The sequence below is a fragment of the Myxine glutinosa genome, chromosome 8, assembly GCF_964187855.1.
Source record: "Myxine glutinosa chromosome 8, kmMyxGlut1.1, whole genome shotgun sequence".
NCBI lineage: Eukaryota > Metazoa > Chordata > Myxini > Myxiniformes > Myxinidae > Myxine > Myxine glutinosa.
In genome coordinates this window covers 83,740,513-83,768,381 of record NC_136268.1, presented here as the reverse complement: position 1 = coordinate 83,768,381, position 27,869 = coordinate 83,740,513, and the positions used below count along the sequence as shown (strand labels likewise).

The window sequence follows — 27,869 nt, the reverse complement described above, 5'->3', positions numbered from 1 at the left end:
TGTAGACTTTCTCTAGGCACGAGCTCTATCTTTATTCACTAGCGGAATATTTACTATACCAGTTATATTCAAGAACTTTATTTGGAGTGAACTTTATATTACAACTTTATTCGTGTGAACTTTATTGTGGTAAATAAATATAGTAAATTGTGAACTTTATATTATACTTTATTTAAAGTGAACTTTATTCACTTTCTATAGGCACTGCACTAGTTATTCACTAGTAAGTATATTCACTAGCGGAATGTAGCACAATGCAAGCTCTATCACTTGCCCTGACAAAAAATTAAAAATCTAGTGCTTACAAGTTTATCTTTTGCCTTTTTGCCAAATTTATTGATTTATCGGATGATTATAATGTCGCCATCATAGATTACTAGCAACGGTACCGGCCCCACGGGCGGGGCTTCAATTGGGAAGCCGAAATGAAAAGGCGAAATATCAGAAATTGAAGGCAGAAATTTTGTGAATGTGAATGTTATGTTTCCAAGCCAAGCCAAGAAGCCAAGAAACTTGGACGTTTTTGTTAATGAGGCTTTCCGTTTGGGAGGCATTTTACCGGTTTATCTGAAACGGTACCCGCCCAGAAACACGTACCAGAGAAAACAAATCGATTTGGCAATGGCCTCTCCAATATTGTACCCGTTTGTGACATTTGTCACATTGTCCCCAGTACCCGTTTGTGACGATGTTTTCATTATGACGAAAATATTCGAATTATTATTCGAATATTCGACTTCGAATTTATTTATTCGTATTTATTCGAATTGCACGAATATGTGAATTGTGATTGTGTTTCATTGTGATGTTTGTGCGGCGACGGGCGGTGTGTACAAAGGGCAGGGACTTAATCAACGCGAGCTGATGACTCGCGCTTACTGGGAATTCCTCATTTGTGGGACACTGTCTCAAGCCCCAGTCCCCATCACGGATGGGGCTCAGCGGTTTACCCGAGCCTGACGACGAAGGGCAAGGTACACACTGGCCCGTCCACTGTAGCGCGCATGCGGCCCCGGACATCGAAGGGCATTAAACGTTCATTAAACATTAAACGTTCATTAAAGGATTACGAAACGAAAAACATTATGAAATTACGTTATCACTGTCACGTCAAACACTACCGTGAACACATACATCGTCACAATGAGAACATCGTCACAATGAACGTTATGCAAACGCGAAATGTTATGCGGGAGTCCAAACCTGAGAATGCTGGAGACCAAAGCTGAAATTGGGAAAACTAAATAGCTTATTTTACTCCCAGGGGTCCCTGGATTACACACCCAAAATATCTTTGCGATCGGTTCAGCAGTTTTTACGGTACCTCGAACAGACAGATGGACATTTGGTGAATTATAGTGAGATAATGTTCCAAAAAATCGTTGCCATTTATTGCACGATTATAATGTCATGATTAGATTTTTTTTTTTTTACCTCACATAATCCATACACTATCTATTGCTTACAAGTACGTGCATCTTGCCCTGCCACGTTGTCTTACCAGCATTGCTGAGATGCAGATTACACAGCCGCTCTTCATTACACATTCCAAAACGCTCCAGATTGGCACTTTTCAGGGAACTGGGAGAATCATCGTCAGGCGTTTGCTGTTCACACTCCTTCTGACGTGGTTCTTTCTGGTTAAATATATAAGCACATGATTAAATATTCTGACGATATGGCTGGGGTGAGTGGAGGAAAGGAAAAGCTGTAAAGGGACGTACTTGTAGAAATGGCTTATCACTCCATGTGCGCCATCTTCTGCGACACGTTTTGCTTATTGGGACATGCTTGCCATCACCTTGAACGTTCGGAGCACCCTTGTCCCAAAATCGGTCCGAAAGAGCAGCTCTTGCAGGGATCCTTGCAGGAAAGTCTTCTGCAAATGTACAGGATTGGAAGATTGCCTTTTATGTCATGTAGGTTTCTCTTTAACATACATGCTACATTTACAAAACAAGAATAAACTAGAACAGCACTCGGAAGGGCACATACCTCCACCAGGCTAAACAGCTTATGTTTTTTATCCCAATGATAGGCCGGATCTGCATCCACACTTGAAGCAAAATCTAATCGGATTGTTCTTCTCACCTACCCAACTCGCCCATCTAATTTTGTCATAACTCGTTCGCAACCTTTTGAAATATCGTGCTATATATGTTTTTTGTCCCATCTTTGAATAGTGAAGAATCACTTTTAAAATCCCAGTATCCGGGTATGGGGGTGTCTTCTGATACCTCAGGGAGATGGATGATTCTGCCTTGCATAACCCCAGGTCACCTGTGGGCAAGGTGTAGTACCTGTCAGCCCCCCTTACCAGCGTAACGGTCCACAGACATGCAGTTTAAATGGCAGATGGCTCTTCACATCTGGTGGATGAGAGTCCATTTGACTTAAACAGCACAGGTGGAAGTGAGTGAATTCCCAACGGCCAGCAGAGAGACGGAGAGGAATGGCGACCCCCCGTCCATACCACACACTTACCTGTGTGTACCAGCCATAGAAATGCAATGCCATCATTGCCCGAGAAGACTCGGCATCATCAGTATCCGGATCCGGATTAGGATCATCGCCAAATTGAATGAATTTGTTCTTGTCACACATCACACACCTAACCTGTCCACCACTTATTGCGATATTGTTTTATATATCGTTTTTAGCCATAATCAGTCAATGTTGAAAAATCACTTACAGATACTGAAAAAGTTGTCGAATCCAGATCTGGCTCTTCACTAAAATTGAAGCAATTCTTTCTTATCACACACCCAACCTGTTTCAAGTGCCTGTGTAACCTGTGCCAAGTTTCGTCCAAATCCGTCCATAACTTCTTGAGATATCATGCTATTGAACAAGCTGTTGCACATATATAATTTTTGGCCATATCTTTCAATGGTGAATAACGACTTAAAAATTCTAGAATCCGGATCTGGACCTGACCAAAAATGTGCGTTGCTGTCCTTGGCCGGTAACCTACAAACACAAAAACAAGAAGACGTCCTTCGGAGCACGATACTTGCAAAATCCGTCCGGTCACCCCCCCAAAAGTTTTCCATTGATACAGCAAATTGTCCATTTCATGAAGATTAAAATTTACGATCTTGATCAAAGCTCGGGTCAACAGGATGAAAAGTGACGATTTTTCAGATGAAAAATGATGATTTTGGAAGTTTGACCTCGAGTTGACCTTTGACCTTTTGTCCTCAAAATAGTTGGTTTTCCTATTTAGTGACACAATGTGCAAATGCTGTTCAATTTCCAAGTCAATCGGATGAAAATTGATGGCTTTTTAGATGAAAATTGATGATTTGTAAAATTCGACCTTGAGTTGACCTTTGACCTTTTGACCTCAAAAATAGTTCATTTTATAATTTAGTGACAATATACAAACGATATTCAATTTTCAAGTCAATCGGATTTAAAATGGCGATTTTAGAAATTTGACCTCCAGATGACCGTTCACCTCAAAATCAATAGGCTTCTCAATTGGGACGACCAATACAACTTGGTGAAGTTTCGTGACGATCGGTTTAGAATTGTGACCTGTAGGCCGGTGACAAACAAACAAACAAGAAAACGTCATGCGTAGCACGATACTTGCAAAATACACCCTCCCCCAAAAGTTTACCATTGATACAGCAAATTGTCCATTTCATGAAGATTTAAATTTACAATCTTGATCAAAGCTCAGGTCAACAGGATGAAAAGTGACGATTTTTCAGATGAAAAATAAGGATTTTAGAAATGTGCATGTTGACCTTTTGGCCTATGTTGACCTTTTTGCCTATGTTCACCTAAAATATAATTTGTGGTTGAATTCAGTGACCAGATATGCAAGTCCTCTTCAAATTTCAAGTCAATCGGATGAAAATTGAGGATTTTAGAAATTTGGCCTATGTTGACCATTTGGCCTATGTTGACCTTTTGGCCTATGTTGACATCAAATATAGTTTGTGGTTGAATTCAGTGACCAGATATGCAAGTCCTCTTCAAATTTCAAGTCAATTGGATGAAAATTGAGGATTTTAGAAATTTGGCCTATGTTGACCTTTTGGCCTATGTTGACCTCAAAGGTACTTGGTGGTTGAATTCAGTGACCAGATGTGCAAGTCCTCTCCAAATTTCAAGTCAATTGGATGAAAATTGAGGATTTTAGAAATTTGGCCTATGTTGACCATTTGGCCTATGTTGACTTCAAAAATTCTTGGTGGTTGAATTCAATGACCAGATATGCAAGTGGTCTTCAAATTTCAAGTCAATCGGATGAAAATTGAGGATTTTAGAAATTTAGCAAAGTTGGTGACCTTTGGCCTATGTTGACCTTTTGACCTATTGACCCCAAAAACAATAGGCTTCTGGCATTTGACCAACTCTACCACTTGGTGAAGATCGGTTGAAAATTGTGACCTGTAGGCCGGTGACAAACTAACAGAGTCACAAACACAACCGACCAATATACTTGAAAAATCTTCGATTTTGCAAGTAACAAATGAGGAATGACAAGAATGGAATTTGGCAAGTCTGCCGGGAATTTGGCAAGTCTGCCGGGGATGGCAAGTCAGAAGCATAGGTGCGGAGGGAGATTCAGGTAGGTGAGAATGCATGGAGGAGGGTGGAGGGTGTAATGGCAGACAGAAATATTTCAAGGAGATTGAAAGAAAAGGTTCTGATGTCTTGTGTAACGCCGGCCTATCTTTACTGTCTGGATATAGTGGCACTGGCAGAGAGACAACAACAGAGGCTGCGGGTTGGTGAGAACAACTGGGTCAGTAGGATTTTATGAGTAAAGAGGGTGGATAAAAGGACAATGGAGGAACTGAGGGAGAAGATTGGTGTGCAGATGAGCTTGACAGGGAGATTGGTGAAATGCCCACTGAGACGGCCTGGGCACTTGGTGTGGATGGGGGAAGAAAGAATGGCAAAGAGAGCGGATAGGTTGAGGGAACAAGGTAGGAGAAAAAGAGGCAGACTGCAGTTGAGATTGTTGGAGGAGGGATATCAGTAAAGTGGAGATGGTTGGAGAGTGGAGAGAGTTGGCTGAGGACGGAGGGGAGTGGAGGAGTATCGTAGTCAAGGCAGAGCAGGAGTTTGGTGCCATTGAACCTCAACCCTTATAAAGGGAAATGGAGGAGAAGAAGAACAAGTTAGCTACGAGTCTGGGAAGTCTGCATTTCAAACCCGACTCCTGCAAATTCTTACCATATAATTTAAAAATAGCATGTGTGGCTTCCTTGGTTGATGCTCAGCATTTAGAAAGGATAGAGCATGGACAAACAACAATGGGTTGGTAATCATAGCGCAGGCTTGATGGGCCTAATGGCCTCCTCCTGTAATGAATTCCTTGTAAGGGAACTCTTATCATGTTAGCTCGCATTATTCTCCCAAGGCCTTCAGTGCGTTAGCCCCTAACAAAACAAAAAAAAAAACCCACCTTTAGAGGCCATTTTCCCTGCAAAGCGGGGGTTGGCCTTTTTCGGGAACCGTGGTTGTTGTTGGTTTTTTGGTCCCCTTTTTGAAGCAATGTTTTACGGCCGGATGCCCTTCCTGACGCCAACCCTTTTTGCCGCCTTTAACGACAAGCAGGGAATTACCAGTGAACTGGTACTCAATTAGCCGACCTCGGAAGGATGACAGGCTGAGTCAACCCCCCTGGCGTTAATTCAGCGATCGACCGGGATTCGAACCCAGGATCCTAGGATCCTAAGCCGGCACCCTAGCCGCTAGCCCAACACCAGGGTTTCGTTAGCCCCTAACAGCTGTTAACAAATCACAATACCGACTTTTGAACTATTCTAAACTTTGGGGACACAGTCTGCTTGCATTTGTCACACTCGTCTGTTCATTCAATGATTTTTATTGCATCACTTCTGCTTCGCTCCTGTTTTCTTCCCCACCAGGTTGTAACAAATATTTTCTCCATCTGAATTTTTTTTTCTGTGAGTCTTAACTGTAACATATACGTACTTTGAATTTTTAAGGAAATACAAAAGCAAGACAAAAATGATATTTGCCTCTTCACTAGATTATCGACAGCACAGTCAAAGGTTTTACCAGGGAAAGCACTGTCTGTCCGGGGCAGGGAAGATTTGCTGTGACTCTCTGTAGGTGCATGAAGCCAAAATCCCTAAAGGAATACAAAACAATGATAACAACCTGCAATGCCAAATAAAAAAAGCATGAGCTTTTGCCATGAAAAAAAATAAAGAAGCATAAATACATTAGGCTGCATTAAAATTTCACTAACCTGCCGCTTCTTTCCCCTGACCTGTCTAACGCTCTCCATCTCCCTGTTGCCCTGATGCCAATATTGATTGAGCACCGAAGGAACCTGCTTTTTAGATCGAGCTTCAGGCAGATTAGTGGAGGAAGGACGCCCTGTGGAAACAGTTCATAAACATCACATGGTTAAATCCAAATAGCAAAATTAACTTACACAATTATCAAAGTATCCCTCTCAAAAACAACACAGATTGTCTAACGGAGCAGCCAGGCTTGTTTGATACTTTAGTTGAAGAGGATCGTATGACCTGGGTGGGGATACCAGTTATCAGTTAGACAACACGGCAAAAAAAATTTTTGGACTTCAGGCATGGACAGCCGGTTCGTGAATGACTTGGGTTAAAAAAGAAAAACGGTGAATGGCAAACGATGAAGCAATAAATTCCACATTCCTGTGCCACGTTCAGTCGAACGTCAGGCATCGACAGCAGATGGCAAAACTGCAAATGGGGAATCCACGAATGTCACGGATGGAAACCCTTACATCATTTCCTCATTCTGCTTTAAACTCAATATCTCTAAATTTCCAATCACAAACTATAACAGCAATTGGTAAAGGCTGAACAGTTTATGTTTTGTATCCACTGATAGGCCGGATCTGGATTCGGACCTGAACCAAAATCTAATCGGCTTGTTCTTGTCAACTACCCAACTCTTCCACTCAGTCTTGTCAGAACTCATCCACAACGTTTGTTATAACATGTTATATATCGTTTTTGGCCCGATCTCTCAATGGTGAAAAATCACTTGAAAAATTAAATAAATCTCATATTCGAATCCATATTCAGATCTTCACCTAAATCAAATCGATTCGGTCTTGTCACACACCCAACCTGTCCACCAAGTTTCATCCGAATCCGCATTTTTTTGAGTCAAACGTTTTGAGATATATTGTTCACAGACAAACAGCCAGACAGGGGTGAAAACATAACCATCCACCTTCGGTAGCAGAGGTAATTATAACAGTGTAGTATTAATATATTAAAATAGAACGTTAAATCACGATTGTATTGAGATATTATCAAACCAGCGAACCGTCGTCATCTATTCACTACCAGATTTGGGAGCAAGGTCCGTGTCGATCACATTTTAAAATCATAACTGTATTGAGGATTTTTCTGAAACCTCCTACCTACCTTACAACATCCGCTGGGACCATACGACGTTCCACAGAAGGTTATTATATTTCCTTTTAGTAAAATATGCAACTGCAATGGTTACTGAACACTGCCCCCCTGTCATGTGATCAGATCCTCAGCTCTGATTATTAAAAATTTGTGGGGACATGCAAATGGATAGACAAACATAGAATGGGTCTTAAGGATCTTGGGGTCCTAAGGGACTTGAAGGTCTTATGGGTCTTGGAGGTTTTTAAGAATTGTGGGAGCCTTGGGGGTGTTAGGGGTCTTTAGGTTCTTGGGGGTCTTAAGGATCTTAAGAGTACTCAGGGTCTTTTGAGTCCTTGGGATATTTTGGGACCTCAGTGTCTTTGGGGTCTTAAAGGGTCTTCAAAGGTCTAAGGGGCCTCAGCAGTCTAAAGTGTCAAAAGGCACATTCCAATACATAGGATTCCACTTAGTTGAAACAGCACATAAGTAATAGACATATAGTCACACAGCAAGAGAAGATAAAAAGGCAAGGTTTCTTCTTCTTCAAAAGGTTTTAAAAAGTCTGGCTGTCAGACTGTGCAACCGCTCACGCTGAAATTTTTAACATTTATACTGCTTGGCGATTATATCATACTAGGAAAGTTTGACTTCAATCCTTATGGTGGAGAAATAATTATTTATTTATTTTCCTTTGATCCAACATGGCTGCCCGACCAGGTGACCAATGATTTATTCGAACACACCCTGGTATTCCCAAGGTTTGGGGAACAGCATATGTGTGAAGTTTCCACTCAACCTGTCCAGCAGTTCTGGAGGAGTTGAATTTTAATGGTTTAGTCTTCAAAAAAAATCGTAACTACCAGACCATGTGACCTATGTGGTCACACCATATATTCCACCACCAATCACCATATATTAAAATTTACACCAGATATTGCCCAAGTCCAGTAGATCATGTGCATGAAGTTTCATGTTCTTTTTTGAAGTTTCATGAAGTTTTTTCGGCTGTCAGATTCTTTCGTCCCAGAGTGGCTAGATGATATAACCAAGTGGCCTGTAAGCTCTAATACCACCTATTAGAGCCAAGGGTGTACTTACTTTTTCCACATGCGAAATTTGCATTTATGTTTATTTAAATTATACAATGGACTAAAAAATGTAAATGTTTGATGATATTTGTTATATTATATCACCTTTATCTATCAATAGTATTGAAATGAAGATCAAATAGCTGTATGTTGAAATATGTTGAAAAAGTCAAAACTTTACATGGGGTGTACTTACTTTTTCACGTGACTGTTTATATATATATATATATATATATATATATATATATATATATATATATATATATATATATATATATATATATATATATATATATCTGCAGCCAGTCGTTCTGGAGAAGTTGAATTTTAATTTTTTATGTTCAATCCAATATGGCTGCCAAATCACGTGGCCTATGACATCATTGATTTACATTTTCCTCTTATATTGTTACGTAGAACACGCTCAAAATATTCAAACTGATCCTGGAAGGATTTGATCCCTTGGAACATGGATGTTGGGATCATACTGCACATTTTTATCACCATGACAGGACTAGAGCAGTTATCTCTTGAAATATTTGATTGTCTTGGTCGTCAAAATCCACCTCTGGGCACAACATTTCTTCTGCAAATAAAGTCTGGAGTTTCACCTCTAGTAGCCAATAGGAACAACTCTTGCAGTCACATGGTCCACAAATGGAAGACTCAATCATTTAATCATTTGTAGACTCCAGCCTGATACAGCAGACTGGTACAGATATATGCACAAACAAGGGGGAGAGGCAGGGGACAAGGGGACTTGTCTGGATACACTTTGAGCAGGAAGAAATGAGGTGGATACATTGTTCTTTGGTATGTTATCCTTGGTTGCTGAAGTTTCGTGGCATATGGATTCCTTGGAAATCTCAATGGTTGACAACATGCATCATTTGGATTATTTATTGTGAGTATGAGAAGATAAACTAGTTGGATGGCTGGCAGGATAGCCTAGAGGTACGAGCACTTGCTTCTGAGCCATTTAGCCTGGGTGTGAATCGTGGCCCAGCTATAAAATGTCATATCCCGGTGTTTTGCAGCAGGACAATTCATCACTGCGTGCCATCCCTCGGATGGATGTTAAGCTTGGTATCTCATCTGCTGGCATTAGTTTGTAGACCGTAAAGATCCCTCGATGTCTTTTGTGTAGAGTAGGTGGGATATCGCCAGCACTCACCTTCAGTCTAACATCAAGCCTGGCCAGCCAGTTCGTGAAAGACTTGAGCCATCCTCGGCAAGTTTAAAATCCCATAACTCTCATAATGCTGAGATCCCAGGTTGAAATTTCATACACAGGTTCTGTGTTGATTTGTGCATGGTCTACTCCTAAAAGAAAGAAGGGGCTTGCTCCCTAGGTCATCCATAGCTCTCTGTTTTATGGAGGCACTGCAAAAGAACCTGCAAATGTGCAATATCTCCACGACCAAAGGGGACAGTGAGTTAGAAGTGAGCGAGTGATGCGATACCGGAATCTCTGAAATAATAACATTTGAGGAAAAACAATAGGACTCCAACAGCACCGATCGCAATGCAAACACCAGCATAAGCATCGACTGAGAAACAGGATGTTCAATATTCATCTGAATGCATTCACAATTCGTATTGGCATTTGGATTTAAACGACAGATTGACACTTGCACTGTGTAACACTGCAGTCAGTGTGAGCCATAACAAGCTATAGCAGCAGACTGGAAAAATAAAAAGTGAACGAAAAAGAAAACCCCCCAAAAAACCACAAGTATGTATTCCAGCATTCGATGATATTAATCTAGAAATATGGCAAGGCCAAGTAAAAACAAAACCCATGTTCTGCCAGCACAATACTAATCGGTGAAACCACTCACCTAACAAAGCTTTAGGAGCATCGTTGGTTTCATGGAATGTTGGATCAAGTCAAATGAAAGAGAAAACTTATGCATGGGTTAAAATTTCTTGCCCCTTTTAAACCGAGTCCACAAGGAGGCCCAAACAGCTGTACCTCGCTGATATAAAGTTAAATGATGCATAAATTGATCGGGGCCGATTGAGTCTTTTAATCTTACGAGCATTTTGAATGACTAACAAACCAATTTTCGGGGAGTTTTCCAAAAAGACATGATGCCCCAAATCAAAGCTTTGGCAAAAAAAAAGTCTGTATAATTCCATATCCAAGGAAGTACAGTTAGTCCAACAGCTACGGCACTTTTAATCATGTGTCTGAAACCATTAGGTTTGAGGATGATTTCTGAATAGAAATTTCGTGCTGATCACAAACAACGATTTCTTATTTGCCACAGCTGCAGAATTTCTGGTGAAAAAGGCAATTTTGTACTTTTTTCACAAAAAACTGTCAAAAACATCGTTTTTTTCAGTTATCTTTCAGAGTTATTTCAGTGACTAAATTTCATTTTAAAATACCACTTGCCAGTCCAGATCAGTGGCTGTCTAATCAGAGGAGTATTCCGCCATCTCATCATCCTCGGCATCACACACATTTAATTATCGTCGACATCCTTGTCAATTACACTGGAGAATGCCACTTCTCAGTCAATATCACCATCTGCCTCATCAGAGGAAGAAGAGTATTCAGCCATCTCATAATATTCATCATCCAGTCATCTGTGTCCTTGTCAATCTGACGACAAACATCTTCTGGAACCAATCCATCTGTTCTCCTCTGGTTCCCAGACATGGGGATCGGATGTTATTGCTCTCTTCCACGTTAAAGTAACCAGGTTTGTTCGCTTCACTTTCTCAGAGAGAACAGACATGCACGGAGACAGAGTGCTAGGATCTGATCCCTTTATTTTCTCCAGAGGCTTAGATTGGTGCTTTGGTGTGAAATTCTGTTGGAAGAGGATGTGGCTGGCAGTATTCACTGACGTCTGCTTCGGTTTCCCATACAGGGTACAGAAAAAGGCCTCCAGGTTTGCAAACAAACTTGAGGATATGGTTGGAGGCTGTCCCGGTTTGGCAAAGGCTTTCGTGAACTTGTCGTCTTTCTCCAACAACGCCAATGAATGAGCTTTACACTTGCACACAAAACTGGCAGCTAAAGGCTTTCAAGTCAAAATCTGGCCTTAGATTCAAAGTAACTGGCATATTGCTGAACAGAATCAATCAATAGCTTGGTCCTTGTCCATATGTCTATTGTACAGATTGATTCTTTGCTTTTTACTGGATTTTGTAATTGCTACATCAGGTCCAAAATGGTTTGACGTCTTATCAACTAGAAACTGGATACTATAATCTGAACTGTCAACATCCAAATCATTCAGTATTTATTTGTAGTGCTTGGCTCGACGTCATTAATTCAGCAGAGCTGTCTATGATGACATACTCTCAGACATAATCTTTGAGAATTTCAAATGTCTTTATGTGAGTGACCCTCAACTCATTATGTTCTGTCTTTTCAGATGTTGAACTGCGCTCCCTCTGTGCTCTGTTCAAGAATGTCTTGCAGCAAGAATGTCTTGTACTTCACTTCCTTTGCAATAAAATCGACATTTCCGATTTTTGTGAGCATTTGGGAGTGTTGAAGTATGACTACATCCTTCTTCACTGCCTGCTCAGCATCTTTTGTCTTTCAACTACCTCAAAACTCAACTGTTCGATTAATCGTTTTGCATTTACAATTGCAAAAAACATGTAGTCTGAAATACCCCAGATGTAGTTTCCGGATGAGAAACTTGAGATCGGAGTACCCTTCCATCTGAGTTTCTGGGTTGATGTCAGCTGGGTTCTGTCCAAGTTTTGGAACCACAGTGACATTTGTACAGCAGGAGCTGTGATATCCTATATTTCTATATTTCTGTTATGGTCTTTGAGTAGGCCTCCACACACTAATGTATATTTTGAGCTCCCACTGAGCATAGATGCAAGGGTGTCCCTCGCAACCAACACCTTCTCCCATGATTTGTTATCAAATAGCTCGATCTCATACATCGATCGTCCTGTGTGCAGGATGCAAGTACGATTTGTCTCAGGTACCGCCGTCCTCTGCAAATACAAAATGAGGGTTAAATAAGCTATGCAATAATGTTCCACATATGTCTCCATATATGGGAGAAATTGAATAGTTTCAAAAAACACCAATTATATGCTTGGATCTCATCAACAACAGATCACTCCAATATGGACACAGTGAAAATGCACAGTTTTTTGTTGTTAAAATGGGGGTAGGGAAGCATTGTGTCCGTTTTATCTGCAATAACATTATTGCCACAACATTTTTTGGTTTAAATGAGCTTATATGTACATCTGCCACCTTTTTACATATACAGTGGTACCTCGGCTTACGAGTGCCCCAACGTACGAGTTTTTCGGGATACGAGCCGTCGCTCGGGCGGTTTGTTGCTTTGGGATACGAGCCGAGATCCGATGTACGAGCTCAAAAAATTTATTTTTTTGAATTTTCCGGTTGTGGCTTCCGGTTCCGGTCACGTGGTTATCTTGCCGTGAAAGCATCTCTGCTTGGATATAAAACACGCAATCGTCGAAATACATTAGCGAGGAATCTCCTTGCTCCAGCCGGTGACGTCATCGGCGGGGATCCCCGCCTCCAGAGTGGCTGGTCACGTGACCGCCAAAGCGTGTCGCGCGTGCGGGTATAATGAGCTACACCTGTGGATCACGTGGCCACGGAAGCACGCCTCGCTTGAGAGGCATGGCTTTCGGTTTGCGTTTTGCTTTATAAGGCGCGATAAATGGGCTTTTGAGTGTTAGCGGTTCATGGCGTTGACGGTTCATGACGGTTCATGGCGTTGACGGTCAAAAACCCATTACATCAATTTTACCAGGCACTGTACAGTAAGTACAGTGGACACCAAATGCACGGTGGAAGGCTAGAAGTAGAAGATCGTCCAAGACAAGTGAGAATAAGCCATACTTTGGAGATGACGTCATTCGCTGGTCCGATAACCAAAGATGTGGTATAAAAAACCAGGTGAGCTAACAATGCAGCAATGAAGGAATTCGGCCAAGGCACCGGCACACAACGACCTACCTACATCGAAAGACTCAATGCCAATGGTGACAGAAGCCAAGACGGCCGGCTTAAACACCGCCGAAAGACCACGGTGTACCAACTTACGATGCAGAACATCTTGCACTTAATATGATGACAACAGGTGCCATCCTCTGACGTACCATTACAGGTACAGGTACAGTACACGTGAGCACAGAGCAAAAGTTCACTGAAACCGAGATTAAGAAAAAAGAAAAAACACCTCGTGGTCCGTGCTCGATATCCGAGTTTCAATCTTTTCAAACACATGATGCTCTCGGTCACGGTATCTCCTGCGAGCTGCTTCTCCTTCAACCACACAAACAACAACTTCTCCATATCTTCATGGATAGAGGTCCAGTTTATTTCTTTACATTCTCTTGTATTATGTACAGTATATACGAGGTCGTGCTTGTTTATACATTATTTGTTATTTATAAAGTACATTTTTGTTATTTAAAAGCACCTAACAAAAAAAATTGGTGTTTTTTTTTTGAGGCTGGAACGGATTAATAGCATTTCAATGCATTTGAATGGGAAAATTTGCTTTGACTTACGAGCGATTTGGCTTACGAGCTCCGTCACGGAACGGATTAAACTCGTAAGCCGAGGTACCACTGTACTCGTATAAAACATAGTTAATGATTATAAGACACATGTTGCGTGATTCATGTCATGCAATATACAAACCGTAGCAGTTTTTTTCTTAAATTAAAGACAAAATTGTCTCTGATAACCATAATGTCCCATTCCTTATGTCTTTTTAATGTTTATCCATGTCGAGAAAGAAGAAGAAGGCCACTCCTTTTGCATCTTTAGATGCATAGGGTTGCCGAAGCAGTTTCTAGGCTATTGAGCACAATCCTGGACATGTCACCACTCCGACGCAGAATACTCGAATGGCTCACTCTTCTCAGTAAGCTGGTACTCATTATGCCGACCTCGGAAGGATGACAGGCTGAGTCATCCCACCTGATGTTAATTAAATGGAAAGACAGGGGCTTGAACTCAGGACCCTGAGATCTCAAGCCAGCAACCTTAACCATCATACCAACACCAGGCTTTATGTCCAGCAAGTGGTGGGCTTTATTTTAATAACCCCACACACATGCAGTGGTGATGTTTACATAACTGAATTAAAAACTGTTTTTTGACATTTTTGGGTGAAAAAAGCACAAAATGGCGTTTTTTACGAAAAATTCAGCATCTGTGGGAATTATGAAATCGGTATTCATAATCAGCACAAAATTCTAATTCAGAAGATCCTCAAACGTTTTGGCCTCAGACACATGAAAAAAATAGCTCTTGGCCTAAGCGATCTGACAACATGGTTAGTGGGTTGGTTTTTTTTTTTTTTGTTTGTTTTTTTTGTATACAAGATCGAGGCTCGTGAAAGAGCGAATATTAATCACACAGAAAGACAAACCGACACATAAAACATATAACATAGGGAGCGGTAGACAAGATGGGGAGAGAGGGGGAAGGACACAAACACAACATTTGAGAGCAGGGACCGAGAGACATGGAGACATCGAGAGATCTGAGAGAGGGCGAGGGCTTTGGGGGGGGGGGGGGGGGGCGTGGGAAGGGGGCGGTGGGAGAGGTATAAAACATATGGACACTATCCAGGACTTCCAGGAAAGAAGTTGGAATTTCAAACAAGGTGGATCTGGGGTGAATTAGCGGGGGTAGAAAAGATCAAGGTTTTGGATGGGGGAAGATAAGAGATGGTGGTGAACAGCTGTTTTAAAGACCTGGAGGGAGGAGTGGGATTGAAGGGAGTGAGGGAGTTTGTTCCAGAGGCGGGAGAAAAGAGGAATGAAAGAGTGAAGGTGAGCAGAGAGCCGAGATTTCGGCAGTTTAACCATCAGAGGGTTGCTGGCAGATCTTGTGCGACCTGTAGGAATATTTGGGGGGACAGAGCACAGAGAGAGCTGGGGGTGCAAGGCCGGAGAGGAGTCGGTAGAAGACAGAAAGACCACCTACCTGCCTGCGGTGAGTGAGTGAAAGGCCCTCAGAGATAGCTTCATCGCGGGAGATTCCAATAATTCTGAAAGCTTTGGTTTCAACAGCGTGAAGCCGAGCTAGGTGTGAGGTAGGAGCACCGGCCCATAGGGGAGAACAGTATTCCATTGAGCTGCGGATGAAAGCCTTGTATGTGGTGAGGAGCTCAGGTGTGCCGAGGAAGGACTTCGCACGACGGAGGATGCCCAGTCGGCGACTGGCTTTGGAGGCCAGCTTGGAAATGTGGTTTTCCCAAGAAAGATCATGGCAGATAGTGAGACCCAAAATCTTGAGCGACAGAACTTCTTGGAGAGGATTGTTGAGAAAGTAGATGGGACGGTTGTCCAGTCGATCTTTTCGGAGAGACATAGTAAGAGTGTGAGATTTGTCAGGATTGAAAGACATGTTCCACTTGTTTGACCAGTCTGTGATTTTGTCCAGGTCTTCAGAGAGTGAGGAGGCAGCAGACTGCCGATCTGAGGGAAGAGGCATGGAGCGGCAGAGAGTGGAGTCATCAGCAAAGAGATAGAGAGGATTTTCGAGAGAGTCAGAGAGATCATTGATGAAGACCAGAAAAAGCACGGGGCCCAGAACACTGCCTTGGGGAACTCCAGCCTGAACAGGAAGAGGAGATGAGAGAAACCCATTCAGGGCCACACGTTGACGACGACTAGAGAGGAAGTCCGCCAGCCATGCGTGGAGATTTCCATGGATACCAAAGGAGGAGAGTTTGGTGAGCAGAGCGGGGTGCCAGACCGTGTCGAAGGCACGTGATATGTCGAGGGAGACAGCTCTAATTTCCTGTTTGGCATTGAGGACCTCCATCCATTGTTGAGACAGCAGAAGCAGCATGTCCAGAGTAGAGTGACCTGGTCTGAAACCAAATTGATGATCAGAGATCAAGCCATTGGAGAAGAGGAAAGATTTCATATCCGAAGCAATGATGGATTCCATGACTTTGCTGATAATTGGGAGAAGGCTGATTGGTCTGTAGTTGCTAGGATCTGTTTTTGCACCTTTTTTGTGCAAAGCGGTGATGTTGGCTGATTTCCAAGCAGATGGCAGTTGACCTTGAGCAAAAGAGAGGGTGAAGAGAACAGAGAGAGGGTGAGATAGAGCAGCAGAGCAGGATTTTAGGACCCGTGGGCTGATGCCGTCGGGTCCAGTTGCAGAATCAGAGTCGAGGGTTGACAGAAACTTTTCCACCTTGTCAGGAGGAAAGGACACGGAGTCCAGGAGCAGCAGGGTACGACTGGGTATGGTGGGTACAGAGAGGGATGGGTTTGGGACACAAGATTTAGAGGCAAACACAGAGTTGAGGCATTCAGCTTTTTCACGTGCGGAGTCAGCTGTGTAGCCGTTTGAGGTAAGGGAGGGGATGGAGGGGGAACAAACACCAGAAACGGATTTGACCAGACGCCACCAGGATTTGGAAGAGGGAGACAGATAAGAGAGTTCGGTCTTGAGAACGGAGAGATATTGTTTCCTGGCTCTCCTGAGGGTGGACACACACTTGTTTCGGGCTTTGTGAAAGGAAATGAGATTTCCTTCCGTTGGATTTGCTTTCCAGGAGACGAAGGCAAGTTTTTTCTGGGCAACAGCCTCACCACAAGATTCCGTGTACCATGGACGGGAGGAAGGGTATGACAACTGAAGACGAGATGGGATAAATCTGTGCATGAGAGAGAGCAATTTACTTTGGAAGAATTCCCAGGATGAGTTGATGTCAGAGGTGGTAGAGATGGGAGACCAGTCCAGATGATTGATGGCTGCTTGAAGACCGTGCCAGTTGGCCTGAGTGAAATGCCAGACTCGTCGACGCTGAGCAGGCTCCCTGAGGATGGTCAGAGAGATGTCCACTTTAACAAGGACATGATCAGATGATCCGATCGGAGCAGAAGAAGAGCAGCAGACATTTTCAGGGAAGTTAGTCATAACCAAGTCCAGAAGAGAAGATGTTCTGTTGACTGAGATCCGGGTCGGGAAATTGACAGATTGTGTCAGTCCCAGTGAGTCGCAGAAGTCCTTTGCTGAGGAGCCATGGCTGGTGAGAGAGGTACCCACACCCAGCCAACTGGCATGATGACAGTTGAAATCACCACATATGAGGAAGAGAGAGTTGGGATGAGTAGATAGAAGTTGGTCCATATCATCAGACAGCGAGATGTAGATGGAGTCATCACTGTTTGGTGGACGGTACAACACACATATGAACAAGAGGTGGGAGCGAAGGGGAAGCCGTAGCCAGAGGTATTCCTGGGGGTGAGGTGGAGAGAGTGCAGTGCAGGGCGAGTGAGGAAGAGAGTTTTTGATAAAGATAGCAACCCCGCCTCCAGGACGAGGCTCAGGTCTATCATACCGGAGGAGGGAGTAGCCCGGGAGAGATACTATGGAATCAGAGACATCATAAAGGAGGAAAGTTTCTGTTAAGCAGATCACGTCTGGTTTGACAGAAGCAACCTGTATGGAGAGATCAGTTAAGTTTGAACGAAGGCCCCGGATGTTTGAGGTCCATACCGTTAATGAAGAGGAAGGGGGAGCATCAGATACAGAACAGGGGGGAGGAGGGGTAGGGTAAGATGTGGAAGAGGTGGAAGAGGTAGGGAGAGCTGTTGAAGGTGTGTCAGAGATTTCAGAATAGCTCGGAGAAAGGGAAGGATGGGGCGGACAAAAGGTTTGATGGTGATTGGGTGAGCCACAATGAGGTGTTATTTGAGGAGGGGAAGAGCGAGGCAGAAGGTTGGGGGAGATGGAGGTGAGAGTTTGAAGGGGGAAGAAGCGGGGAGGATGCTTTGAGGAGGGGGAGTGAGAGGGGGGAAATTGAGAAGCAATGAGGGTGGGGAGATTTGAAGGGGAGGGGTGAGGGGGGAGTTTGGGAGGGAAGGGACAAGGGGAGGGATTTGAAAGGGATGGGATATGGGGGAGATTTGGAGGGGAGGGGTGAGGCAGGAGTCTAGGAGGGGAGGGGCGAGGGGGCGTCTTGGCGGGGAGGGGTGAGGGGGTAGTTTAGGAGGGAGGGGGCAAGGGGGGAGATTTGAAAGGGATGGGTGATGGGGAAGATTTGGAGGGGAGGGGTGATGGGGAAGATTTGGAGGGGAGGGGTTATGGGGAAGATTTGGAGGGGAGGGGTTATGGGGAAGATTTGGAGGGGAGGGGTGAGATTGGATTTTTGAAAGTGTACGATTTATGGGAAACGAACATTTATTGCAAAATGAGTTTCTTGTGACCTTCGAGTTAAAAATACGTTTAAGGACGCTGGATGGAGGATGGAGTGCAAGAGAGTTTAGGGAATGTAGAAAAAAGGCACTATAGGAGATGGATATTTTTTTTGGGATGAATTGATTTGGTGAGCAAGTCGAAAGCAGCCTTTTAAAGAAGAAGAAGAAAAAGGTGTTATAAAATATGACGGAATACATATAACTTGAGGGGAAAGTGTAAACATTGAAGGTTAATGAGTGAAAACTATCTGGGGAAATGGGGGAGAAACACGTGGTCGAAGAACGAACGAACGAATAAGAATGAATAAACGAATGAGAACAGAGAAGGAAATGTTTTTTTTTTTTTTTTTTTTTTTTGAGTTGAGATTTACACAAGGAAGTAGGCTATGGGTGAAAAGCCTGGGAATACAGAGAACGAAAGTTATTGGATCACAAACGACGGACCGCTGAGAAAAACAAAGCCTCAAGGTTGTACAGTGCACACTGTACAAGGCCTCAAGACACGACACGAATTAACACGATTTTCAATACAGGTATGAAAGATTTGCACCGAAAAATCTTCGTCGGGACACAATATACGTACAACACCATAAATAAATACAGTTTTAACGAAAATACAAATGGGAACAATCACTTAACTTCGATTTCAAATCGTTCGCGACGTGGCAAAGGCCTTGCTCGCGACACGGCAAACAGACGATCAATTTATGAAAGATAAACACCGAGAAACAACCAAAACTGCACACAATAACTTCACACACCGAAAGATAAATACAGTTTCGACAAAATACAATTGTGAACAGACAACTTCGAAAAACGTGGAGACCGTGTGGAGCTTCGAAAATCCCTGCCGCCGTCTCCAAGATCAAGGTTTCAAACCTTTGTAAAAATTTACCACGAGTACAATAAACCTGTCATATGGTTACTACTGAAATGGTCTATATTACCCACAGGTATATAGTTTCATGATCGGTCATCAGCATTATGGGAGCATAATCAATATTAGATGTGCATCCTACCGTAATACTGCATGTCAAAGGGTTGTGCAGTGAGACGGCAAACATCCGGTGAGAGCCGTGCTGTGGTTGGGCGATAATATGGTGAAGGCGTTCTCCATGACAACATTTCAATTTCATGTGGGCTGTCTAGCTGGTCAGGGCTGTTGAGACACATTAATTAACCAAACAGTCCGAACTGAAGAAATCCGATCAAGTTTTGCATAATAGCTTTGGAGAAAACACCGTCGCAGATTACCTGAAGTCAAATGCTCTTTGCAGGTGATGCATCTCACTTCGTGTAGCCTGGCGGAGGATTTCAAGTTTGCTCAGCAAGCGAATGTCAATAGCTGCAGTGGGAGCAGAACATGCATCATATTATGATGGCAGAAAAGCATGAGGAAGGTCAAATTTCCTTTGGGTATGTCATCCTGACAGCCATAAAGACAATGTGAGCAGATAAATCATCAGCTCTGGCAAAAAGCAATGCACTGCTTGCTACTTTTCTTTCAAGAACCCTCAAAGTTCAGCATTTATATATTTTTATTATCAAGTCTAATGTACTTGACATGCAAGGGCACTGCTATCTGCTATCAGATAGCACTGCTATCATACACAGAACACATTGTTGAATAAAGATATTTTTATAAAGCAGGAATCATTTGCTAAGCCTCTTCTCCACATGCTATTCAACTCAACATGTAGCAAAGAACAAGACTACTTTACCTTTCTCGATGGTGGACTATGTGTCCATTCACAGTCACAGGAGGTGTCCCACATTCATGGATGATAAAATGCATGAAATTGTACAAAACCAACCCCCAAGTAATCAAACTGATGGGGAAAGCAATGGAGCTTTGGAATATCACATTGATATTACAACACTCGGAATGAAACATCGAAATACCAGGAGTATGTCATGGGAACTTCCAGGGAGATAGCCTTTCGTCCCTCCTATTTTGTCTGGCCCTGGACCCACTGAGCAACCGCATTAATGAGCAAGGACATGGATACACCCTGATGTCAAATAAGAGAATATCCAAAGAGACAAAAAGGTGACATCAACGACACAAGGACAATTTAAAACCCTTTGCACCAAATGACGAAAAATTAGCAGAACAACTGAAATTAGTGAAATGGTCCCCTGACGACATTCAAATGGAATTTGGCCTGGATAAGTGTGCAAAGTGTACATTTGTTCAAGGCAAATCAACAAAAATGGACAACATCAAAATTGACACAAATGCAACAATACAAGAGCTCGACTCGATCCACTAAACAGACAAATACCTCAGAGTACAAGAGGGCCACCAAATATGTCACAAACAAATGCGCAAAACAATTACCAAAGAATACCCGTGTAGAGCAAGGCTGATCCTGAAAACATGCCCTTCTCCAAGGAACAAAATCAAAGCCATAAACTAACTCGCAATACCGATATTCCAGTACAGCTGCGGAATAATAAACTGGCCACAAATAGAAATCAATAAACTAGATGTAAAAACAAGGAAAATCATCACCCTGTGCTGGTGGGCAGTATTTAATAAAAGAGACCGACCGGTATCAGCATGGGCAAGTGCTAGATTTCATTAGTCGGAGTAAGCAAGTACTGCTTGGTGCGCATGCGCTGAAAAGGTTTCACTTGTACCGTTGTATGTGAGTATTGATACAGATGGACATTTGCATTTCTACTTCATCAATGCTGCGTTGCTTCAAGTTCTCTTCCAAAGGAGCCTCTTTACGCACCCATAGCAGAATTTTCAGGTAGGAAAGGTTTATTACCTGTGAAAATCGAAGATTTTTCAAGTACTGCATATTGGTTGGTCTTGTGTGTTATTACTTCGCCAAAAAAAATTGTTTTTTACAAGTATGTTGATCACTCCGGTTTGTGTGTGTGTGTTTGTGTGTGTTTTTGTGTGTGTTTGTTTGTCTGTCCGCTCACTTATACTTCCCTACAGGTCACAATTTTAAACCGATCTTCACGAAACTTGACCAAGTGGGAGAGTTTGTGGTCCGACAAAATCCAATATATATTTGAGGTAAAAAGGTGGTACAAGTATAGCTTCTAATGTTAATCATGATGAGACTATCCTTATGGATGAGTTTGTTTATAGTGTCGCGCGAATTCCCTCAGTTAATACCGTGGGATTGCGGATGGCCAAACAAACTTAAATGGAGGTGTTTATTCAATGACGAACTTTGACTATACAAGCACGGGAGGAAGAAGGAAGAGGAAGAAGCGGCGAGCTCTTACCTGTAGCGATCTCACCGGCAGCTCCGATCCTGTAGGAAATGAACTCAAACGAACACGGGGGTAAAATGTACAAGAAAGAAATATTTATTACGGAACCCGAGAACAATGGAACGCGACGATAAAAACGAAACCCCCTATTGAGCGCTCTTACACACACACTTCAAATACACACGATGGGAGAACGAATTAAAGGAACTGTTGTTTGCGCGTCTGTGCTTATCTGTCTGGATGTGCAGCGTCCGTCGTCCAACGCGGCTCCGGTTGGCGCGAAGAAAGGCCTCGATGTGCCCCTGCTCGCCCGCGACCAGGCCCCAAGCCACCCGATTAGCCCCGGTCTCGTCTGCTCCAGCAGCAAGCCTCGCTTGTACGTGGACACCAGGGAGGATAATCAATGGCGCTCCAATGTTCGTCGTCGAGCAGGCAAATTCGCAGATGGCACAGGAAGAAAAGTTCAAACGGAACGAAAAGCAAGGGCAGAGGGAGGTCTGGGCAGGGCAGAAACCAAAGTGAGAGAGATAAAATGCCGGCGAGCGAGTCGTTTTGTCACTTGCGGTGTGACGTCAGCTCTCTCCCTCTACCAACCAGTGCCTCGCTTCTTTATGGTCTTTCCCGCCTTCTGATGTCACAGGCCCTTGCCCTCTAATCAGCGACCTGCTTCTAAGTAGTGGTTTTGCACCTTCTGCACTGATTGGCCGAATGTTCGCGCCTTCTGCACTGATTGGCCAAGGTGTTCACGGTCGGTGGCCAATCAGTGTGCCGCTTCCTTCCACCAATCAGTGGCCAGCTTTTTACCCCAACCAATCACACGTTCTCCTGGGCGTGGATATTGCTTGTTGGTTCTTACAAAGTCATTGTGGCGGCGGGGAATTATTTAAGGTGTGGTGCGCTAATGGGCCTATCTAATGTCTATGGGATGTGTTACGTGGTCCTCCCGGTAACTACCTGGTCTCGGTGACCCCCGGACCGTGGGAGGCACCCCGCCAGAAAGATATATGATTTATACGCTTTCGTAACGCAATCAATATGAATTCCAGTCAATAAGAAACCCCACACCAAGGATCCGGAGTAATCAATAATATATTCCCCCAAGGAATCAACAACCATCAACAATCAACAATCAATCACTAAGATGGCCATCTTACATATGTGTCTCCTCCTGTCCCCACTCACGACCACTTGGGCCACTGTCCCTCACAATGTCTCTCTTCTCCGCACTCGGGCGGTTGAACGAACCCCGGGCGGACGTGCTCCAAACGTGCACGTCTCGCACCGGGGACAGCTGCTGCAGCGCACACCTCCTTGCCAAGCAACGGGGCCAAACCAAGCGCGGCTTGCAACGCGCGCGAGGCCCAAGGTGCGACCCGTACGCGTCCTTGTAGACGGTGAGGCGAACTGTGCCGGACGCTTGGTTCCGTGCACGAACCCACGGCAACTTGACGTGTCAAGGGGTAATTACCCCGCGCAGGTAACTCCTTTTGTCAGACGGGCTTTCAAACGCAGCGTCCTCCACGCTGCTCAATATCGATACCAACTCTCGTCGGAGCTCGGCGAGGAAGAGGAAGAAGATCGTCGCTTCTCCAGGACCTCGTGTCTTTTCTTCTTCCGTTTCCGGTCTCCTTTTTCCCAGAAGGGCTCCTGACCCTTTAATCACAACAACCTTTAATCGACTACACATTGATAAGCAAAGACCTGAATAGTAATTCACATAAATTCACATAAATCCGTAACACTCCCCCCCTTCAAGAAAGAAAGTTTGAACCCAGCGAAAACTTTCTTTGCCGGCCAACTTGGATAAACAAACCAGATAACTCACCCCCCCCCCCAAACCATCAGTTCCCCCCGGGCACAGTCATCACTTAAAAATAAAGCAACAAAATTTCACACAATCCCCTAGATTAATTCCCTCTGGACCAAGCGTCAACCACTTCTAGTTTCTCTTGAATGACGGTTAAGAGGTGGTGACCAAAGCCCCCAAATTTAAACCTCTCTATAGCACTTCTATAGGTGGGATGTTGAGGTTGGAAAGAGGATTGACGAGAAGAGGAAGAAGTTCAAAGAGTGGCAGAAGGCGAAGGGTACGGGAGCAGAAACAGCAGAGCATGAAAGTTATAAGGCAGCCAGGAAGGCTGCAAAGAAAGAGGTAGCAAACGCGCAGGAGGCATGTAGGAAAATGTTCGGAGAACGCTTGGATTCGGAAGAGGGTCAGAAAGCAGTATTCAGGATTGCAAAGCAGATAGCGAAAGAGAGGTGTGATGTGATGGGGGTGAGTTGCTTGAAGGATGAAGTGGGACAAATCGTTGTCGACCCAGATGGAATTAAAGGAAGATGGAAAAGATATATGGAAATGCTGTTGAATACAGAGAATGAATGGGATGGCAACATAGAGAGTAACCCAGTTTTAGGACCGGCAGAGAAGATAACTGAGAAGGAAGTTGAGGAAGCGATAAAAGCAATGAAGAGTGGAAAAGCGGGAGGGCCGACGGGAGTTGTGGGAGATATGTTGAAGGCAGCAGGAAGTTGGGGTGTGAAGAGAATGACAGAGATCTGTAATCTGGTGGTGAAAGAAGGCCGCATTCCAGTGGTTTGGGAACTGAGTACCCTCGTCCCTCTAGACAAGGGGAAAGGTGACCCTCTGGAGTGTGGCTCGTACCGAGCGATAAAGTTATTGGAGCATGGAATGAAGGTATTGGAAAGGGTGTTGGAGAGGAGGATAAGGAAGAAAGTGAAGATCGACGAAATGCAGTTTGGATTTATGCCAGGAAGAGGAACGACAGATGCGCTTTTCATTGTGAGGCAGTTGCAGGAGAAGTACATGGAGAAGAGGAAGAAGTTGTTTTTTGGGTTTGTTGATCTGGAGAAAGCATTCGATAGGGTTCCACGCAAAGTATTGACATGGGCATTGAGGAAGTTAGGAGTGGAGGAATGGTTGATCAGAGTAGTGATGGCAATGTACAAAAGAGCACGCACAGCTGTAAGGACGAAGGACGGGAACAGTGGTGAGTTTGAGGTGAAGGTGGGAGTGCATAAGGGGTCGGTACTAAGTCCACTACTATTTGTAGCTGTGATGGAGGTGCTGGCTCAGACCGTAAAGGAGGGTTTACCGTGGGAGTTGTTGTATGCAGATGATCTGGTGTTGATTGCGGAAAGTATGGATGGACTGAAGGAAAAGATGAACAAGTGGAAGGAATGTATGGAGACAAAAGGTCTGAAGGTGAATATCGGAAAGACAAAGGTGATGGCAAGTGGTAAAGCATGTGGTGAGGTGGAAAGAACTGGGAAGTGGCCGTGTGCTGTGTGCAGGAAGGGTGTCGGAGTGAACTCCATTCAATGTACAATGTGTGCTGAGTGGGTTCATCAAAAATGTAGTGGTCTGAGAGGGTCATTAACCAGTGTGGCAGCTACATTCAAATGTAAGGTGTGCACAGAGGGAGCTGCAGATGGAGGAAATGTTGAGTTGGATCTTGGAGACGGCGTGAAGCTGGAAGGTGTGAAAACATTTTGCTACCTCGGAGACATGCTGAATGGAGAAGGTGGATCAGACTCGGCAACGGTTGCTCGAGTGAGATGTGCATGGAAGAAGTTTCGGGAACTGTTTGGCATGCTGATGAGGAGGAGAGTGTCGCTGAAGCTGAAGGGAAAGGTGTATGCTGCATGTGTGAGAAGTGTTATGACTTATGGGAGCGAGACATGGGTAATGAACGTAGAGCAGCAACGAAGGCTGGAAAGGGTGGAAATGCGAATGGTTCGATGGATGTGCGGAGTATCGTTGAGAGAGAGGAAGACAAATGATGAATTGCGAAAGATGATGGGAATATTGCCTGTGATTGATGCTGTGAAGAGGAACAGGTTGAGATGGTTTGGTCATGTATTGAGGAAGGATGAAAGTGACTGGTTGAGAAGAGTGATGGAAGTTAATGTAGAAGGAAGTAGAGGACGGGGAAGACCGAGAAAGACTTGGCTAAAGATGGTGGAAGAAGAAATGCGGGCAAGGGGGTTAACAAGGAGAGATGCAGAAAATAGGGCAAAATGGAGAAGATTGGCATGGGGACCGCAAGGCTAACCCCTGCTCTAGCAGGGAACATGGCCTTAAAATGCATGTTGTGTTGTTGTTGTCTATAGCACTTTTTCGGGAGGCCCAGCGGAGTATTCCCTACATGGACGCCTTAAGGAATGTGGAGTTCACGGTTAGTCCGGGGAGGAAAGTTCATTACATGGACGCCTTTAAGAATGTGGAGTTCACGGTTAGTCCGTGCAGGAAAGTTCACTACCTGGACGCCTTTAAGAACGTGGCGTTCACGGTGAGTCCGTGTAGGAGCCCCGGCTCGGCGGCTCCACCGTATATAGGGCTTCAACTTCTCCAGACTCCTAACAGTTACGGTGGGACCCCTTGTCCCAGCCGTTACCTGACTGGCGGTCTCCTTCTCGGCCAGTGCTCTGACATTCATTCTTTCGGGAGGTGCCGTAACTCTGGGAGCCTCCATAGTAATATCGGCTGCTGCCCACACCAAAACTACCGCCAAGTGGTCCTCTTCTGTTGAGCTCTCGACGCCTACGAAATGCCTTCCCTACTGTTATGGTCCGACCTTCCAAATCCTTACCATTCCAATTCTTCTCTGCCTCCCTGGCGTCTCTTGTGCTTGCAAACGTGACAAAGCCGAACCCTCTTGACCGTTGCGTTTCCCTGTCTTTTACCACCCGCACTTCCACCAGCGGCCCATATCTGTTGAAGACAGAGGTCAGAACTTCTTCCTCTGTGTTGAAGTTCAGTCCCCCTACAAATAACTTGGAACTTTTGTCGCCATCCCGAGCTGGTGTGGTGTTATTTTCCCTGCTGTGCTCTTTACCAACCCTCGGGTTACCATAAATTTGCCCCCCGGCCAAATCATTCCCGATAATCACAGATACTCCCTCTACAGGAAGCGTGGCTTGTAAACCGACGGTGACCGGTCCTGACACCAAATCGGATTCCAAATGGATGACATGAAGTGGGGCACTAACACAGCCACCGATCCCTTGTAACCGAACACTATCACCAGTTGCGGTACTCTTTGACAATGGCAAAATGCCTTCAAGCATTAAGGATTGATGGGCTCCTGTGTCCCTCAAAACCCTAACCGGTCTTGGGTTAGTCAAGTCTCCCTCGAGGGAGACCAACCCCTCATAAATAAATGGTTGGTAACTCTTCTGTGGGCGATTTCTTATGCTTGCCATCGCATTCGGAGTGGTAATAGTCGGACTCCGCTCTGGGTTTTCCCTTTTCATGAGGTAACAACTGGACATCAAGTGTCCAGGTTTTTTGCAAAAGGCGCAAGTCGGCCCGGAGGAAAAACTCGTGGTCTGCCTCGGGGCCCCCGAAAAATAAGTTTGTCTTGGGCCCGTAGCCCCCTGATTTCGAACCGTTCGGGTATCAGCGTTGTCCCCATAATCATCTCGAGGCCGCCGCCATGTATTGTCATTCTCCGCACCTGCTGTTCCACACCTCCCCTGCGGAGATCTAGGCGAGGAGTTAGGTTCGTGGACCCCTATCCGGTGTGTTAAGGCATAATCATCTGCCATGGTGGCTGCGTCCCACAACTTCGGTACTTTCTTTTCCTGCAGGTACACTTTGATGTCCTCGTGGACACACTGTTGAAATTCCTCCACCAGCATCAGGTCACGCAATGCTTCGAAGTCATTCCCGACTCCTTTTGACTCACACCACCGATCAAACATGTTTTCTTTCACTCTAGCAAACTCCACATGGGTCTCACTCTCCCTCTTCCTGGCATTCCTGAATTTTTGCCGGTAAGCTTCCGGAACCAACTCATAGGCTTTGAGGATATGCTTCTTCAATACCTCATAATCTGCACATTGGTCCATTGGTAACGCCGAATAAATCTCTTGAGCTTTACCCACCAGCACACTTTGCACTAGTATGGTCCAGGCCTCCTCCGGCCAGTTTAAC

The 27,869-nt window shown here is 44.3% G+C and overlaps 1 protein-coding gene across 5 annotated transcripts in view; it reads right to left on the bottom strand.

Annotated features, from left to right (window-relative positions):
• Positions 1-27,869, bottom strand: part of CSPP1 (centrosome and spindle pole associated protein 1) — a 136,190-nt gene that overhangs the window by 8,367 nt on the left and 99,954 nt on the right. For all 5 annotated transcript variants that reach the window (XM_078783441.1, XM_078783443.1, XM_078783444.1 and 2 more), the window contains 6 exons: positions 19,931-20,021; positions 19,696-19,835; positions 6,242-6,372; positions 6,049-6,121; positions 1,725-1,879; positions 1,502-1,637 (listed from right to left, as the gene is read on the bottom strand). In XM_078783441.1, the coding sequence (XP_078639567.1) occupies positions 1,502-1,637; positions 1,725-1,879; positions 6,049-6,121; positions 6,242-6,372; positions 19,696-19,835; positions 19,931-20,021 (726 nt within the window). The remainder of the gene's footprint in view (positions 1-1,501; positions 1,638-1,724; positions 1,880-6,048; positions 6,122-6,241; positions 6,373-19,695; positions 19,836-19,930; positions 20,022-27,869) is intronic.